Source organism: Jaculus jaculus, chromosome 6, assembly GCF_020740685.1.
Source record: "Jaculus jaculus isolate mJacJac1 chromosome 6, mJacJac1.mat.Y.cur, whole genome shotgun sequence".
Taxonomy (NCBI): domain Eukaryota; kingdom Metazoa; phylum Chordata; class Mammalia; order Rodentia; family Dipodidae; genus Jaculus; species Jaculus jaculus.
The window spans coordinates 167,083,409-167,101,500 of NC_059107.1; the positions used below are offsets into that span (position 1 = coordinate 167,083,409).

At 49.5% G+C, this 18,092-nt stretch overlaps 1 protein-coding gene and 1 pseudogene across 3 annotated transcripts; one reads left to right on the forward strand and one right to left on the reverse strand.

Annotated features, from left to right (window-relative positions):
- Positions 1-270: 270 nt before the first annotated feature.
- On the reverse strand, positions 271-6,220 carry LOC101600780 (annotated as a pseudogene).
- A 1,286-nt stretch (positions 6,221-7,506) lies between these two features.
- Positions 7,507-17,725, forward strand: Mapk8ip2 (mitogen-activated protein kinase 8 interacting protein 2). Of its 3 annotated transcripts, none has more exons than XM_045153320.1 (12): positions 7,507-7,681; positions 8,528-8,633; positions 10,661-10,930; positions 11,049-11,142; positions 11,682-12,476; positions 12,730-12,805; positions 12,910-13,082; positions 13,172-13,281; positions 14,030-14,137; positions 14,304-14,374; positions 16,639-16,737; positions 16,938-17,725. In XM_045153320.1, exons 1-12 carry the CDS (start codon positions 7,617-7,619, stop codon positions 17,008-17,010), a joined length of 2,040 nt encoding a protein of 679 aa, XP_045009255.1. In that variant the 5' UTR covers positions 7,507-7,616; the 3' UTR covers positions 17,011-17,725. The 3 variants fall into 3 exon arrangements, with proteins under 3 accessions (XP_045009255.1, XP_045009254.1, XP_004650486.1); XM_045153319.1 differs by having other exon boundaries at positions 7,509-7,681; positions 11,526-12,476; XM_004650429.2 differs by having other exon boundaries at positions 7,512-7,681; positions 11,259-12,476.
- Positions 17,726-18,092: the final 367 nt, after the last annotated feature.

Genomic DNA, 18,092 nt, shown 5'->3' on the forward strand with positions numbered 1-18,092 from the left:
TAGCATTAATATATGGGTATGAACATTAAGAGAAGTGCTTACTGGGCAGTTCAGTGAGCATAGTATATACATTTAGCCAGACAGCAGCAGATGTTACACCCCTAGGGCTCATGACTACCCCTGTTTTAAGTTTTCAGTAACAGGGATGTATTACCTCCCATGGAACAGGCCTTCAGTCCAACTAGAGAGCAGTTGTTTTCTCCTATAACAGACATGCCACAATTGTAGCCATTGGCTCATTTGGCCTGGCTAGCCAAATTTAAGGCTTACAGTGTCCACTGTGGAGTATCTTCAATGGTGATTTCTCTCTCTTCCATTGAACTGCATGCAGCGTGGCTTTTTCCTGGAAGAAGTTTTCAGTTCATCTCCAGCAGGATTTCTCAGGCAAGAATTCTTATCAGAATTCTTCAACAATCTCTGACCCTAAATTCTAAAGTAGAGTAAAATAGTCATGTCAGTATACTAACTTTGAGGGTAATTTGTTACCCAGCAATGGAAACTGGACCATGTTTATCATGCAGTTAAAGAATTGTGGGTATTATGATATTACAACAGGAGAAAAAGAAATATAGGTCATATAGAATTGGGAATTAAATCACAGATAATTTAAAATCAAGATTCAGGAAATGGTACAGTTATTGGTTATGACATTATCCCTGACAAAGTGTAACTCTCACTCTTCATCTTTATTAAATAATGCCGTTTATAGCTTTAGCTATGGCCATTTTATTTATGTTTTTGATTTATATGTAATGGAATATGAGTGGAATCAAAGACCAAGACTGGCAGCTTGCATTTGTCCCTCCCCCCAATGTTTTGTGTCTATATACTTTATTTATTTATTTACTTATTTATTTTGTATTTTTGAAATAGGGTTGCTCTAGCCCAGGCTGACCTGGGATTCACTATGTAGTTTCAGGGTGGCCTTAAATTTATGGCAATCTTTCTTCCTCAGCCTCCCAAGTGCTGGGATTAAAGACATGTGCCACAACATCTGGCTTGTATAATTTTTTTTTAGGTATGGAAATACACAAATGGATGGGGAGCTATCTTTAATCCTGATCATAAGTCCCCAAGCTGTAAGTGATTGGGAAGAGGACTCATTAAGTCTTCTAAGCTATGGTTTTCACAGAACATGCTCTTAAGACACTGGTTCAAGCCTACTTCTGGCCTCTTATGATAGCCAGAAAGACCCAGGAACAGAGAAAATGATCCACTGGGTGTGGTGGTCTAGTGTGATGGGGAAATTGTCACTATCCAGACAGACTGGCTTTAGTCTTCTCCTCTCTGTGGTTGGCTGGTGTTGTAGTCAGGTTCGCATTACTGGTAGAAATCACCCAACCAAAAGCAGCTTCTTGGACAAAGAGGTTTATTTTGGTTTACAGGCTCAAGGGGAAGCTCCATGATGACAGGGGGAAATAATGGCATGAGCAGAGGATGGACATCACCCCCTGGCCAACATAAGATGGATAATAGCAACAGAAGAGTGTGTCAAATACTGGCAGGGGGAAACTGGCTATAACACCCATAAGCCTGCTCCAACTCCACATTGTCTCCAGAAAGTGTCAATTCCCAATCCATCAGTTGGGAACCTAGCATTCAGAACACCTAAGTTTATGGGGGACACCTGATCAAACCACCACATTCCGCCCCTGGCCCCCATAAACTGATGACTATACATGATGCAATGCATTCACCTAACTTCAAAAGTACCCATAGTTTTTAGCAATTCCAATGATGTTCATACATCCCCATAGTCCAAGATCTTTTAACTGAGCCATAATACCAAAAAATAACCTTAAAAACCCCATAATGGCACAGAATAAATATTCACACTGAAGAAGATGACATTGGGCATAGTAAATATCATTCAGCCAATACAAGATTTAAAACAATGAGGGCAAACATCAAACTGAACTCCAAGTCCAACAACTCTAGCCAGTGACAAATCTCCAAGTCCGATAATTCTAACCAGCAGTAAGTCTCTGGCATTCCAATTTCGCCCCTCCAGCTAGGCTACTCAAAGTCCTGGAAAACTTCATAAGGGCCGGAAGCTTTCCTTAACAGCCATCTCGTGGTCCTGGCATCTCCACTGCAGTCCATGGCTCATTTTCATGGCCCCATGGGGTCTCCATGCAGGCAAACAGCAAACTTGCTTCACATTGTCCATGGCCATTTCCAAAACACAAGACTGTGTTGCAAACTCAATGACCCTCTCTTTCCTGCATTTCTTATACTCCACAATACCAGGTAGGGTGCCAATTTGTTAATCCAGGGGGGGAATGTGGTGGTTTGATTCAGGTGTCCCCCATAAACTTAGGTGTTCTGAATGCTAGGTTCCCAGCTGATGGATATTTGGGAATTAATGCCTCCTGGAGGGAGTGTATTGTTGGGGGCGGGCTTATGGGCTTTATAGCCAGTTTCCCCATGCCAGTGTTTGGCACACCCTCTTGTTGCTGTGTTCCACCTTACGTTGGCCAGGGGGGTGATGTCCACCCTCTGCTCATGCCATCGTTTTCCCCTGCCATCGTGGAGCTTCCCCTCGAGCCTGTAAACCAAATAAACCTCTTTTTCCCAGAAGCTACTCTTGGTTGGGTGATTTCTACCAGCAATGCGAACCAGACTGCAACAGTAAAGTGGTACCGAGGAGTGGGGTTGCTGCTAGACACCTGACTATGTGGCTTCAGCCTTTTGTAGCTGATTTTCAAGAGGAAAGTGGAAGGAGTTGAAACCTTGGCCTAAGAGATGTCTTGCAGTGCTGTAAGTACAGCTTAATGGACTATTCTGGTCTGAGCTCTAAGACCTGAATGCAGTAAGAACTATGGACTGTGAGGTTTGGCTTATGAGGGTGAGAAAGAGCTTTTGCCTGGACTGGGCTAGTAGTTTGTGTGAGAAGCTTGCTCTTGTGCCCATGTCCTAAGAAGTTGTGCAGGGTTGCTTTGCATAGAAATGAACTGGTGTGTGCAGAGGGATATGGCACAGAAAGAAAAATCTTTGGGTGAACTATTGCCCGTTCAGTTGCAACTGAGAGATTACAACCTTTGAGACTGGGCTAGCTGACCTGCGCTGGGGCAACAAGAAGAATGTAGACTCTTTTGAAGGGGCCTGAGTTCTCAAGGAGTCCTGTTCTTCAAAGTCTGCTTTATTCCCCCCTGGATTAACAAATTGGCACCCTGTATTGTGGAGTATAAGAAATGCTGGAAAGAGGGTCATTGAGTTTGCAACACGGTCTTGTGTTTTGGAAATGGCCATGGGCAGTGTGAAGCGGGTTTGCTAGTTACCTGCATAGAGACCCCATGGGGCCATGAGGATGAACTGTGGCTTGCAGTGGAGACCCAGTGGAGATGCCGGGACCATGAGATGGCTGCCGAGGAGCTGCTGGCCCCGATGAAGTTTTCCAGGACTGTGAGTAGCCTAGCTGGAGGGGCGGAATTGGAATGCCAGAGACTTGTTGCTGATTAGAATTATCAGACTTGGAGATTTGTCACTGGCTAGAGTTGCTTGACTTGAAGCTACAGAGTTTAATATTTGCCCTGGTTGTTTTAAATCTTGTATTGGTTGAATGTTTCTTTGCTATGCCCAATGCCATCTTTTGCAGTGTGAATACTTATTCTGTGCCATTATGGGTTTTTTGAGGTTATATTTTGGTATTATGGCTCAGTTAAAAGATCTTGAACTATGGGGATGTATGAACATCATTGAGATTGATAAAAACTATGGGGACTTTTAAAGTCAGACTGAAAGCATTGTATTTTACATCATGTATGGATATCAGTTTATGGGGGCCAGGGGCGGAATGTGGTGGTTTGATTCAGGTGTCCCCCATAAACTTAGGTGTTCTGAATGCTAGGTTCCCAGCTGATGGATATTTGGGAATTAATGCCTCCTGGAGGGAGTGTATTGTTGGGGGCGGGCTTATGGGCTTTATAGCCAGTTTCCCCATGCCAGTGTTTGGCACACCCTCCTGTTGCTGTGTTCCACCTTACGTTGGCCAGGGGGGTGATGTCCACCCTCTGCTCATGCCATTGTTTTCCCCTGCCATTGTGGAGCTTCCCCTCGAGCCTGTAAGCCAAATAAACCTCTTTTTCCCAGAAGCTACTCTTGGTTGGGTGATTTCTACCAGCAATGCGAACCAGACTGCAACAGGGAATAAAGCAGACTTTGAAGAACAGGACACTCCTTGAGTACTCAGGCCCCTTCAAAAGAGTCTAAATTCTTCCTGTTGCCCCAGTGCTGGTCAGCTGGCCTAATCTCAAAGGTTGTAATCTCTCAATTGCAGCTGAATGGGCAGCAGTTTTGGCCTAAAGATTTCTTTCTGTGCCATATCCCTCTGCTCACACCAGTTTTATTTCTATGCAAAGCAACCCTGCACAACTTTTCAGGACATGGGCACAAGAGCAAGCTTCTCACACAGACTGCTAGCCCAGTCCTGGCAAAGCTCTTTCTAACCCTCATAAGCCAAACCTCACAGTCCATAGTTCTTACTGCATTCAGGTCTTGCAGCTCTGACCAGAATAGTCCATCAAGCTGTACTTACAGCACTGCAAAGCATCTCTTAGGTCAATGTTTCAAATCCTTCCATATTCCTCTTGAAAATCAGCTCCAAAAGGCCAAAGCCACACAGCCAGGTATCTAGCAGCAACCCCACTCCTCGGTACCACTTTACTGTTGCAGCCAGGTTCGCATTGCTGGTAGAAGTCATCCAGCTAAGAGCAGCTTGTGGGAAAAATGGGTTTATTTTGGCTTACAGGCTTGAGGGGAAGCTCCACGATGACAGGCGAAATGATGGCATGAGCAGAGGTGTGGACATCACCCCCTGGCCAACATAAGGTGGGTAATAGCAACAGGAGAGTGTGCCAAGCACTGGTAAGGGGAAACTGGCTGTAACACCTATAAGCCTGCCCCAACACCACACTGCCTCCAGAAAGTGTCAATTCCCAAATCTCCATCAACTGGGAACCTAGCATTCAGAACACCTAAGTTTATGGGGGACACCTGATCAAACCACCACAGCTAGTAAGAGTGTGAGTCTGGTAATGTTTTCAGCTGAACAGCACAGCAGGCAACCTGCTAGGTAAGAGCCTGAAGAAAAGTGGGTGGGGAAGGGGGGAAGTAGGACCCATCCCAGGTTGGTGCCTGGAGTTGAGAAGGAGGGCATAGATAGAAGGAGGCAGTAACCAATCAGGCAGACATTCAAATCTCTTTGTGTCTCTCTCTTCAATTTTTGTCAAGGTAGGGTCCCACTCTAACTTGGAACTTACTATAGGTACAAGCTGGCCTTGAACTCACAGTGATCCTCTTACCTCTGCCTCCTGAGTCCAGATATTAAAGGCATGCACCACCATGTCCAGCTCCACATCTCTTTTATTGGGAGGAATGGGCCTCAAAGTGGGCCTCACTGCACAGCTTGCTTATGAGTTTTGCCTCCCAAGTCCTGAGGTTTCATCACATCTGGAAACGCCAGAGGGCTGGAGAAGGGCTCAATGCACAGTCTTGTAGGTATCATCTGTACAGAAGGCCAGGCCCACTGTAGGTGGGGCTTGTGGCCTTGCTGTCTGGCTGGTGAAGCTGCACTTGCTCAGCATTTTTCCATTGTCAAGGAGCTGGTCATCCTTGCATAGCTGCTGCTCACTGGTGGTCACTTGTGGATGCCCTTGACTATATGCTTCAGCTCGAAGTGTTTAACTCCTTGGCATCCATCAAGATGGTGGTCTTGTGACACCAGATCATAAGAAACACATCCCGAGGGTGGCAGACTCATGTCAGCACCAGGCTGGGGGTCCCCTGCTCAGTCCACCACTCCTGCTTCCCTGGCCCAACCTGGCCACCCCTTTTTTTTCATTTTTTGAGACAGGGTCTCACTGTAGCCCAGGCTACCCTGAAATTCAAGGCCATCCTCCTACCTCAGCCTTCCTAGTGCTGAGATTAAAGGTATGCACCACCATACCTGGGTTTTTTAAAAAAATTATTAATTTGGGGCTGGAGAGATGGTTCACTTGCCTCCAAAACAACCACAGAACCCAGGTTCAATTCCCCAGTACCCACGTGAAGCCAGATGCACAAGGTGGCTCAGGTGTCTGGATTCGTTTGCAGTGTCTAAAGGCTCTGGTGCACCCATTCCCTCCCTCCTCCCCTCTATCTGCCTCTTTCTCTCAAATAAATAAACATTAAAAATTATTTACTTGCACATGTGTGTATGTGTGCACTCACCCACATGCATGTATCAGAGTCTCTTCTACTTCAAACAAATGCCTGTCCAGATTTGCTTGGGTGGCTTGGAATTGAACCTAGGCTGACAGGCTTTGTAAGTAAGTGCCTTTGACCACTTAGCCCATTCATTTATTTTCTAATTTATGATAAGTTTGTCAGAAAAATATACACGGATTTCTTTTTTTTAGTGGCATTACTTTTTATTTCTTATCTTTCTTTCTTTTTTTTTTTTTCGAGGTAGGGGCTCACTCTAGCCCAGGCTGACCTGGAATTGATTCTGTATTAATTTTTAGTTTGAGAGAGAGAGAAAGAGGCATTGAGCGAGAATGGGTGCTGGCTCCTGAAGCTCCATTCCAGCTTTCGTCGTCTCTACAGACTCATCCCCTTACCAAGTCCAAGCTTCAAGCTGGGCGTTGTCTATCCTTGAAACACAGCTATGTAAATAGGTAGCCTAAGAAACAATGTTCCAGTTGAATGAACATAACTTCAACTTTTCCCAATGCACACCAATATCTAACTGGACAACTCTGGATCTAGACTACAGGGGCATACTGTGACCCTATCTCCCCGTTTGAGCCTGGCTCAGAATCGTCAGGGAAATGGCTATTTTTCCGGGGTTAACGTGTTTTAGGGAGAAATTCCCTTCAGCCTTTCAGGCCCCATCAGCACCCAGTGAGGGAACAGCTACTGATCAGCACCCAGAGGCGGACAGCTCCCGCAGCCTACAGCAAGGTGGTCAGTTGGAAGGCCAGGCTCCCGTTCAGGCTTCCCACCCAGCTCCATAGTTCCCAAACCCCAGGGGCCGCACACACCTTGGCAAGCATACGGTACCTCCTACAAGTAGAGCACACAGAAGGCTAGCTACGGGAGTGCAGAACCGGGCCGCAGCCGTTCTGGGCCCTCGTTTACAGCCCTTCGCACCGCCTACAGACGCTCAATCTTCGAGTGCTCGCTGCCCCTACTGTCCCTCGCCCGGAAACCACTCAGCCCTCCCCACCAAAACCTTAACGGACCCTGCCTAGCCCATCCTCGCCGAGCCCCCACCCTGGGCCGACACTCCCATCCTCCGCCACACTTCCATCCTGGGGCCGAACCCCATCCTCAGCCCGACCCCTATCCTTTGCCCAATACCCCCACCCTCTTCCTGCGCCCATCGTCTGCGCTAACCCCCAACCCTCCGCCCGCCCTCCCCGCCGCGCAGGCCCCGCCCTGCGCCACTCCCTCCCTCTCCCCTGCGGCGCAGGCCCGCTGCCGCGGTGTCCTGGCAAGGCGCTGAGGTGTGTCGCGGGAGACTGTCGCAGGGCGTGTCTCGGGCTAAGTGGGAAGGCCGAGGCCGCGGGCGGGAGCGCCAAGGGCGCGCGGTGCTCCTCCCCCTCCCCCTGCAGCCGGCCGGCGATCCCGGGAAGATGGCGGATCGCGCGGAGATGTTTTCTCTATCCACCTTCCACTCGCTGTCGCCTCCTGGATGCAGGTAAGCACTGGACCCCGCAGTCGTCGGCGTGCCTCGTGGTCCAGAGAGCCCAATTCGGCCTGTCACCCCACCCTGGCACTTTCACGAACCCAAGCCTCGTACGTCTCTCTGGTCTTCAGGCCTCTGACTGATGCTGCCCATCCCCCACCCCGGGCTCTGGGTTCCTGGTTGCTTGCCCACTGTCGTCCAGTCCCAGGGGCACATGCTCTTTTCGCATTGGGATATTGAGCCATATCCAGCCTGGGCAGTTGACCTGTCAAGGGGGGGGGGGGGTCCTTGGATTAACCCTTTGAGGGGTCAGCTGGCCTGGGTTAGATGCCCAGCACCCAGTCTCTGCCTGACAGTGTCCTTTTGGCTTTGTTAGGCCTCTTCAGACGGAGACCAGGGCCTGGCCCCTAGGTCCCATACTGAGAGAGTAGAAATCAAGCCAGGAGTTTTGGAGGCGGGACAGGGGTTGGAAGAGGCTGGACCTCTGGGCGTAGGCCTGCCTAGTATGTAAAGTGGCGACATAAACAAGAAGAAGCAACCCCTCCCTCTCCTGCTGTAGCAGCTTCAGTTCCCCTCCCCCTCCTGACTCAGGCTGTCTCCCCTGAGGCTGAAGCTGTGATCCACAGGGGCTGGGAGCTGAGTTTAGGAGGGGCTGGGGGAGGAATGGTTCCCTTTGGGTTGTTTGGCGCCAACTGGGGAGAAGAACCACTGGAGAAGACTGCTTGGGGTCAAAATGACAAGGCCCTGGCCTGGGATTTGGGGGCCTGGGAGCAGGACATCTCCCTGAAATGTCCTCAGGACCAACTCTCAGGCCAGGAGCCCAGGGCTGGGTGGCTTTGACCCTGGCATCCTCTTCAGGCCTCCCCAGGACATAAGTCTGGAAGAATTTGATGATGAAGACCTGTCTGAGATCACAGATGACTGTGGCCTGGGCCTCAGCTATGACTCAGACCACTGCGAGAAGGTAGGGAAAGGGCTGGGTATGTGAAACCTGATCAAGGAAGAGCCTCACATAGGATTTGTTTGCCTAATGTTGTGGGTTTGGGGTTAAGGTGGAGCTCAGCTTTGATGCAAGAAATCCCTTACTTCTGCTCGTAGCCTCTTGGCATTGGTCCTTTTTCCTAACACATTGTAGACCCTCCAGAGAGCCTTCCCCAGCAGTTCCCACCATCACAACAGAAGGGGAGGGGAGGGAGGTGTGCCTTTGCTATAGATATCCTCTGTCCTCATATCACAAAGATGTGATCTAGCTGTTATCTTAACCTCTGTGGCATCTGTTTGTCTTAAGTCTCTCCCTGAAATCATTTCTCTGCCTCCTGGTTCTCTTACCTCTGCATGTTTCTATTTCTATTCATTCTGAGCAAATGACATGTGGCTGGCAAGTGCTGGGGGCTTCCAGGTGCTAAAAAATGGAAAAAGACAGCTGTTTCCATTCCTAACCCTGGGCTTGCAGCTTAGCAGAGGAGAAACACATATGAGAGACAATGATCACCCATATATCAGACACGAATCCCAACTGGGCACAAAGTGTGATGAGGAGGGAGGGAACCCAATCTAGACTAAGAGAATCTGGAAGACTTCCCAGAGGAGATATTAGCCAGTCTTTGAGAACTCAGGTAGACTAAAATAGGAGAGAATGGAAGGGAGAAAATTGCTGGTAGGATTAACTCTACCAAAGGCCCTGGGATTGGTATAAACTTGGTGAATCATTAGAGTGTGGTTATTTATTTATTTTTAATATTTTTACTTATTTATAAGCAGAGGGGTGGAAGAATGGGTGAGCCAGGTCTTTTAGGCACTGCAAACAAACTCTAGATGCATGTACCACTTTGTGCAGCTGGTTTTTACATGGGTAATGGGAAATGGAACCAGGGCCATCAGGCCTTGCAAGCAAGTGCTCTGCACTATTGAGTCATCTCAAGTTTTTTTATTTATGAATTCATTTACTTACTAATGCTGTTCCCAAGAGTGTACCAGTGCATAATATGAACATGACCCATCCTGTTGGGGCTTGGAGTTTGGTAGATGACATAAATTATAAGTTGCAAATTGAGTGTTAAAAATATTATGAAGCAGGCTGGAGAGATGGCTCAGAGGTTAAGGCGCTTTCCTGCAAAGCTTAAAGACTGGAGTTTAGTTTCCCAGTACCCACATAAAGCCAGATGCCCAAAGTGGCACATGCATCTGGAGTTCATTTGCAATGGCTAGAGGCCCTGGCACTCCCATTCTCTCTATCTGCATCTTTCTTACTCTATCAAGTAAATAAATAAACCATTTAAAAAATATTGTGAAGAAGGTCTGGAGGGATGGCTTAGCAGTTAAGGTGTTTGCCTGAAGAGCCAAAGGACCCAGGTTTGATTCCCAAGACCCATGTTAGCCAGATGCACAAGGGGGCGCATGCATCTGGAATTCATTTGCAGTGGCTGGAGGCCCTGGCATGTCCATTCTCTCACTCTCTCCCCCTCTTTCTCTATCAAATAAATTAATAAATAAAAATAAAATGTTAAAAAATATTGTGAAGAAAACTGAGTGCCAGTGTTAAATGTGTTGGGATTTGGGGGTGAGATAAGGCTAGAAGGTTGGCTGGTGCTACTCTCAGAAAGTCACTGGTCTTGGAAACTTAGGCCCTTGCCAAGAAATGGAATGATCCTGTATTAAACAGAGTTAAAAAAACAGTCAGGGTTGTAGAGATGACTTAGTAGTTAAGGTGCTTGCCTGTGAAGCCTAAGGGTTCAGGTTCAATTCCCTAGAACCTATGTAAGCAGATGCACACAGTGTCTGGAATTCGTTTGCAGTGGCTAGAGGATGTGGCACACCCATTCTCTCTAATAAATAAATAGTTTAAAAAAAACCTACAAAAACCACAGTTGCTCTTTTGATGGGAGACAGTGAGTTGGAAGACGTTCTCCCTTGACTTCTGCTCCTTTTTTCCCTGTTGGGATCCCAGGTAACTGTTGTACTCTGGCCCTGCCTTGTCCCACCTTCTTGCAGGACAGTCTCTCCCTGGGGCGTTCAGAGCAGCCACATCCCATCTGCTCCTTCCAAGATGACTTCCAGGAATTTGAGATGATTGATGACAATGAAGAGGAGGAAGAGGATGATGATGAGGAAGAGGAGGAGGAGGGAGATGAGGACGGCAAGGAAGGAGGAAGACCTAGCTCAGAGACACCTGCTGGGGAGCCACTTATTCCTTCTCCTTCCCTGGAGGAGTCCCACAAGCACCGACCCACTACACTCCACCTAACTACACTAGGAGCCCAAGTGAGTCTTTTGACCCCATAGAGATAGAGCTGAATCTGCACCCTATGTCCGCAGGGCCCTCCTGCTCTTGGTTGCTGGAACCCTCTCCAGTGCTGCTGTATTTGTCTCTCAACCCTAGGACTCTCTGAACAACAATGGAGACTTTGCTCCTGCACTCCCAGCCTCCTGGCAGGAGCCAGTGCTGTGCTCACCAGTCCTGGAGCCCCTCAGAGGTAAGGGGTGGGGGCTGGTAAGGGTGCAACGGGAGAGGGAGGGAGGGAAAAGGAAAGTTGATTGCTGAAAAGAGGTCTGATTCCTGGTGGTAGTGACCTAAACCCCTGCCTGGCAGAGCTCCCAGCCCAGGAGGGGCCCAACGAGGCACAGTCTCTGGTGCATCCAGGTTGTGACTTCGAAGGGAATCAGCCTCTTGAGCCCCCACAACCATGTGGGGCCTCACCCTCCTCGGATCCTGGCATCGAGGCTGACCTGAGAAGTCACTCAAGCCGGGGCCTTGGTGGACAGCACAGCAGCCAGGAGCTTTCATCACCAGGCTCGGACTCTGAGGATGCAGGTGGTGCACACCTTGGGCGCATGATTTCATCTATCTCTGAGACAGAGTTGGAGCTCAGCAGTGATGGTGGCAGCAGCAGCAGTGGCCGCTCCTCACACCTCACCAACTCCATCGAGGAGGCCTCATCACCAGCCTCAGAGCCAGAACCAGAGCCAGAGCTGCTACAGGAACATCCTCGCCGCCCTGCTTTTCTGCCTGTAGGCCCAGATGACACCAACAGCGAGTATGAATCTGGCTCCGAGTCTGAGCCCGACCTCAGTGAGGATGCTGACTCTCCCTGGCTGCTCAGCAACCTGGTGAGCCGCATGATCTCCGAGGGCTCCTCGCCCATCCGATGTCCTGGCCAGTGCCTGTCTCCAGTGCCACGCCTGCCTGGAGACCCTGCCTCATCTGGGGGAGGGGCCATTGCAGAGTCCCAAGATCCTGAGGCAGCAGCGGGGTCCCACGTGGAGCTGGTGGACATGGAGACCCTGTGTGGGCCACCCCCACCAGTCCCAGTAGCACCTAGGCCTGGCCCAGCGCAGCCTGGGCCCTGCCTCTTCCTCAGCAATCCCACACGGGACACCATCACACCCCTGTGGGCTGCATCTGGTCGCACTGTGCGTCCTGGCCGTGCATATTCTGCTGCATGCTCTGAGGAAGAGGATGATGAGGAAGAAGAGGATGAAGAGGATGCAGAGGACAGCATGGGGCCCCCTGGAGCCAGGGGCACAGGCTCAGCTGCACCGTTGGATGCCTCACTAGTGTACGATGCAGTCAAGTACACGTTGGTAGTGGATGAGCACACTCAGCTAGAGCTGGTGAGCCTCAGACGTTGTGCAGGCCTAAGCAACGACAGCGAAGAGGACAGCAGCGGGGAGGCCAGTGAGGAAGAGGCAGGCACTACATTATTAAGTGGTGACCAGATCCCAGAGGATGCCTCTCCGGACAGCCCCGACCTCACCTTTTCCAAGAAATTCCTCAATGTCTTTGTCAACAGTACATCTCGATCCTCCAGTGAGTGAGAAGTGGAGAAGACAGGGTGGTCCCAGGGGAAGAAATAGCATCCTGACCCCAGATTATCAGGTTTTTCAATATGCCCGGGAGGCCTGAGGTTATTGGGATGGTCAGGGCTAGACACTGCTCTTATTCCTAGGACCATGGAAATTGATCCTCCCCAGACCCCATTTTGGGCAGTGGGGGAGGGGTTCAGGCCTTTAAGTACTTTACTTCCCCCATTGAGTCTCTGCCTCTCTTGTCTGGATCTCAGGCACTGAGTCCTTTGGTCTTTTTTCCTGCCTGATCAATGGAGAAGAGAGAGAGCAGACACACCGGGCTGTCTTCAGGTATAGCTTCCCTCTTCCCCAAAGTGATCCCTTGTCCCAGTCCACAGATAACTTTGGAACCAGCCATGCCTACCCTGTTTCAGTGATCTGTCACCTGACCTCAGGTTCATCCCTCGCCATCCAGACGAGCTGGAGCTAGATGTGGATGACCCAGTGTTGGTGGAGGCAGAAGAGGATGACTTCTGGTTCCGTGGCTTCAACATGCGCACTGGCGAACGTGGTGTGTTCCCTGCCTTCTATGCTCATGCGGTGCCTGGTCCTGCCAAGGACCTGCTGGGTAAGGCTCCATCCACAGAGGGCAGCTTGTCATCCCAGACTTTCTCTCCAACACTCCCTGATTTGGGCCTATGTGATCCCCTTTCCCAGGAAGCAAGCGGAGCCCCTGCTGGGTGGAACGCTTTGATGTGCAGTTTTTGGGCTCTGTGGAGGTGCCCTGTCACCAGGGCAATGGCATCCTGTGTGCTGCCATGCAGAAGGTCAGTGTGGAAATAGGGGCAGGTACAGGCTAGAGGTCCATGTGAAAGCCACCATAACTCCATAGGCTGGCACAAATGCTATGGCTCCAAGGCCTCCAAGCCTGGAAGGATGCAGGACATGCTGCAGGAGTAGCTAATAGATCCTTGGTTCAAAGGCCTGAGCAGACAGGCCTTGGGCAGAGTGCAGCAACTGTTCCCTTCTCTTCTGGGTGTCCTGGTTAGTTGACTGTGGCTTTTACCTTTCTGCTGGTCCTGCCTACCATTCAGCCTCCCCATTGCCTATTCTGAAAATTGAGACCAGCTGTCATGGCCCCTTCCCTAGGAGTCATTTGCTCACTCCTTTATGCACTCATAAGAGCATCTTCCTGTCTGCTAGCCTGGGAATGAGGCTGGAGGGAATCAAGAATCAGGACAGACCAGCCCTGCATCTAAGACTTCCTATCAGTTTACATGTACCATGCAGTGAGGTAGCTGGAGGTGTGGGCAAAGGAGGTCTTAGCCTTGGAGCCAAGAGAAGCAGCCTGGCTGGAGGAACAAAAGGGAAGCAGGCTAAGTGACAAAAGTGGTGACTGGCTTGCTTTTGAGTGCAACGGTGTCCAAGGTCATTCATCTTCCAGAATTGTTTCTAGAGGCCTGAGGTGCCAAGAATATTCATAGTCGGAGGCCTACTTCCTCCAAGGGAAACAAGAGAGACCACAGTAGCTTCCTTAAGACTCAATTTTTCTCTCTCCTCCAACTTCTTCCTCAGATTGCCACTGCCCGGAAACTGACTGTCCATCTGCGTCCTCCTGCTTCTTGTGACCTGGAGATCTCTCTGCGGGGGGTCAAGCTGAGTCTGAGTGGAGGAGGGCCTGAGGTGGGAGTGTGGGAGACTGGGGCACCAGGGGGACACTTTGAGGTGTAGGTTAAAACAAGAGGTTCTGGCTGAAAAACACACTAGCAAGGGATTCTATGAGACATGTAGTGGGAGTGGCCAGTGGCCTTTGTCCAACTTGAGATGCCTCTGTTCCTCTCTGCTCTAGTTCCAGCGCTGTAGCCACTTCTTCCAGATGAAGAACATCTCATTCTGTGGCTGTCATCCTCGCAACAGCTGGTGAGCCTTACCTGTTCCTCTACATCCTCTCAAATGCTGAGGGCTGCCTGTACTCCAATCCCCACCCACCCCAAGGGCTCTACTTACACCTATATGATACTCAAACTGTATTGGACTTGGGATACATGGTTTAGACATGCATCCATTTTAGTGGGGAGAGACAGACAAGGAAGTGCAGGAAGCATCTGCTGGTATCCTGGCATCTTCTGAATGGGTATCTTGGGCAGACCTACAGAGTCTTCTGAGGTTCTCTTCAATTCAAGATGGCAAAGCCCAAAAGATGAGCTAATGACAGTGTTGGTGGAAGTGTATCACATTATCAGAGAGCCAGAAGGGCCAAGGCTATAGAATGCACTGGTGTGGGCCAGGACTCCAGGGCTTTGATATAAGGAGAAGAGTATAAAGGAAACAGCTAACTTTTCCACAAGACTTGGGCTATTGACTCTGTCAAGAAGCTTGTCCTTAATCTTAAGGTGTTGGGGTCATGGAAGGGTCCTATGTGACTCAGACTGACAAGCTGGCTTTGGCTGCTGTGTAGTGTAGATTGACTAGATGCTGCTGGAAGACCAGGTAACTGCCAAGTTATCTAGGTACAATGTTGAAATGGAAGGTGTACATATTCAGGAGACATTTAAGAGGTGATTAAGGAGGGGGAGATCTGGGAATGGACATTTACTTGGGTGATAGGCAGACAAGGAATCCATACACAGAGGAGATGTGGGATCAAGCACAGACAGAGTGAGGCTGAAGTGGCCATTAATCATTGTGCCTGGGGTTTAGGAGGGAGACCTTAAGAGGTTTCAGTTTGGAGCAGGTAAGATAAATGGGACCATGAGGTAGATAAAAAGGCTAGGCAGAATGAAAAGAGGAGAGAAAATGAGTGGCACACAATAGAGGACTTCTGATTTCCTCCCCAGGAATAGATCCCTGCCCAGTGAGTCCCACCCTCCTAGATGAAGGAGAAGAGTAACTACAGATGGGTCACAGGACTGGAGGAAGCTGAAGAAAGATGTCCTATGGCAGGCAGGATGCAGGGTGGACATTATGCTTCTGGGGCTGAGGCTTGTGATAAGTGTCAAGAAAGTCTTGGGGGTCATCTGGACTTGTGTGCTGAGAATGACTAGTGTGCTGGCTAGAAGACAGTTAAGAGTAATTTTGCCTCTTTCTCATTGAGGAGGTTAATGGTTTGATGGGTTCTACTGTTGAGATGCTGCTTAGAGGGGAACAAGCCAGGACTGAGTGCCAGACCTTAGGACAGAATTTTGGAGCTGCTTTGAGGGTCACAAGGACAAGAGGTTTGGATGGCATTTCCAAGAGATGAAAAATAAATCCTGAATGCTACAAGCTCACGCCTCCAGGCTAGTCACTGGCTCAGTTGCAATTCTAGAAGTAAGGTGTGTTAGAACCCAACCCAGTCCCTCTGCAAGGCTTAGGAAACAGTGTTAGGTGATGGTCAGTTTGTTTCACTGTGAAGTGGGTAGTGGCTTAGGAGTATCTGGATGGAGTGGTGTTAAAATCACTGACTACCTCCTTTATCTCTAGTGCTTCCAGCCTGGGTGCACTTGGGCAAGATAGATATTATTTGTGCTTTGCTGTCAGGACCCCTACCTCATAGGACTATTGTGAGGCATATGTGAGATAATAATATAAAATGCTTAGGATGGTGCCTTAGTGACACTTATAAGCAACATTTGTTAACCTTGGGGAAGTGGATCTGATTGGCCAGAGTTTAAGGGTTGGGTGGGGTCTGAAGTTTCATGCCTCCCATCTGAACAATGGTTGCTATTAGTGTATTGGAAGGAAAGGGCATTGCATGTAGGAAGGATATTAAGATGGGGTGGTTTTCTAGTTGGCAAGAGAAGGGATTCAAAAGGGTTTAGAGATGCAGTGGTGTCTAGTGCTGTATCAGACCTTGGAAAGTAGCTGTGCTTGCAGAACCAGAGGTGGGGCTGAATGGGCCCTTACGGGTTTGAGCCAGCAGGGAGTAGAGGAGATAGAGAAGAGTGTCCAAAACTAAACTCTAATCCCGAGGCGTTCTGAGAGTGCATATGGTTTTCAGGAAGAAAAGATACTTCCAGGTCCAGCACAGGGTAGAGGCCATGGTCATGGGCTTAAACCCAAAGAAGGCACCTTCAGAACTTGAAACCACATGACTTCTCCCACATTTCCCAAGCTTTTACAATTCCTCCTTCTTTTAGATCTTTAGTGGGGTGCCCAAGGTTGGGTCAGTGCTCTGACACTCCATCCACCAACTTTTCCCACAGCTATTTTGGCTTCATCACTAAACACCCGCTGCTGAGCCGCTTCGCCTGCCATGTCTTTGTGTCCCAGGAGTCCATGAGGCCAGTGGCGCAGAGTGTAGGGTGAGTGGAAAGCTGGGGCAGGAGCCTCGGAACGATGGGAGAGGAGAGGTGCAGGTATATGGGTGGGATGTGGCTTCGAGTTGCTAGAAGAGTGCTGTGATGTGGACATCTTTGATGGGCATGGTGGTGGTGCATCTCCTGGAAAGAGATAGGAGGGAGTGCTTTTCTGAGCATCATTTTCTCTCTCTTTCTCTCCACAGCCGGGCCTTCCTGGAGTATTACCAGGAGCACCTGGCATTCGCCTGCCCCACAGAAGACATCTACCTGGAGTAGCACCCACCACTTTCAGCTCCTGCCCATGCAGCTCTGGGTATCTCAAGGGCACTGTGGCTTGGGCAAGGACTAGATTGGGAGCATGTGGTACCTTACAGTGTGGGAGTCTCTGGGCTGGGAATTCTCATCCTTCATCTCCAAGGCACAGCTTATGGGGCTGTGGAGGAGCGGAGCCTCAGTGGCCCCACTTTTCCTCTGATGCATCTTTTCTCTGTTGTACTCATTTGTCCTGTCCCTCTAGCTCCCTTTCTTCTGTCTCTTGCCCCTTTCTGTGCCTGCAGACCTTGCCCTTTACTCTCTACTTTGGAGTCAGAACTTGGGGTTAGGCTTGAGGTGACTGGCAAAAATCAGATTTCCCAGGTATCTCTTCATGCCCTTCTCCTGTGATTTATAAAGGAATTTTAATTTTTATAGTGACTCTCAAGGGATCATCCCATCCTTTACCATAGGGAGGGCTCCTGTCTCCCTACCAGGGAGCTCAAGGGAAGTAGGGAGGGGTTCCTATGAGAGCTTTGGGACCATTAGATGTGGTCCTTGATGCTCATCTAAAGCCCCTCATGCTGCTAGGAGGAGGGTACCCCAGGGGGCACCCCACACACAGGTTATCTGCTTTGCTGCTAATACCCCTGCAGTCCAGCGAGTATCTGCCCTGCGTGTGCCACCTGCTGTGTACATGGGTCCTGACCATGGCCTCAATAAACTCTGCTTGGTGTGACCCTGGCTTTTTCTAAGGAGTGCCCAGGTGCTGCCCATGGCAGTGGAAATGGGGGCTCCAGGGTAATGGGAATCAGAAGCCTTCAGTGCTTTCTGCAGTTGTGCTGTGGGTGGGTTGCTGATGCACTGTGCTGGGGTCCAGTTGAGGCCTTTGCAGAGATTCTCTCCAAACACACTTGACTTCTGCAGGGAGAAGCTAAGGCTAGAGAGAAGGCACTGGCCATAGCACTCATGTGAATACTAGGAAAAGACATGGCTCAAATCATTGGCAGGCATGAACACCTTGAGCAACAATTTACATAGGTCTTAAAACTTGTATTTAAGAACTTCTGTATAAAAAGCCAGAAGAAAACTGTTGGCTCTTTTTT

Bases quoted from the DNA above. Each gene is read 5' to 3' on its own strand.
- Mapk8ip2 (XM_004650429.2), top strand. From the start codon at position 7,617: ATGGCGGATCGCGCGGAGATGTTTTCTCTATCCACCTTCCACTCGCTG. The intron at 12,806-12,909 runs GTATAGCTTCCC...ACCTGACCTCAG, and splicing joins ACACACCGGGCTGTCTTCAG to GTTCATCCCTCGCCATCCAG. The intron at 14,375-16,638 runs GTGAGCCTTACC...CTTTTCCCACAG, and splicing joins TGTCATCCTCGCAACAGCTG to CTATTTTGGCTTCATCACTA.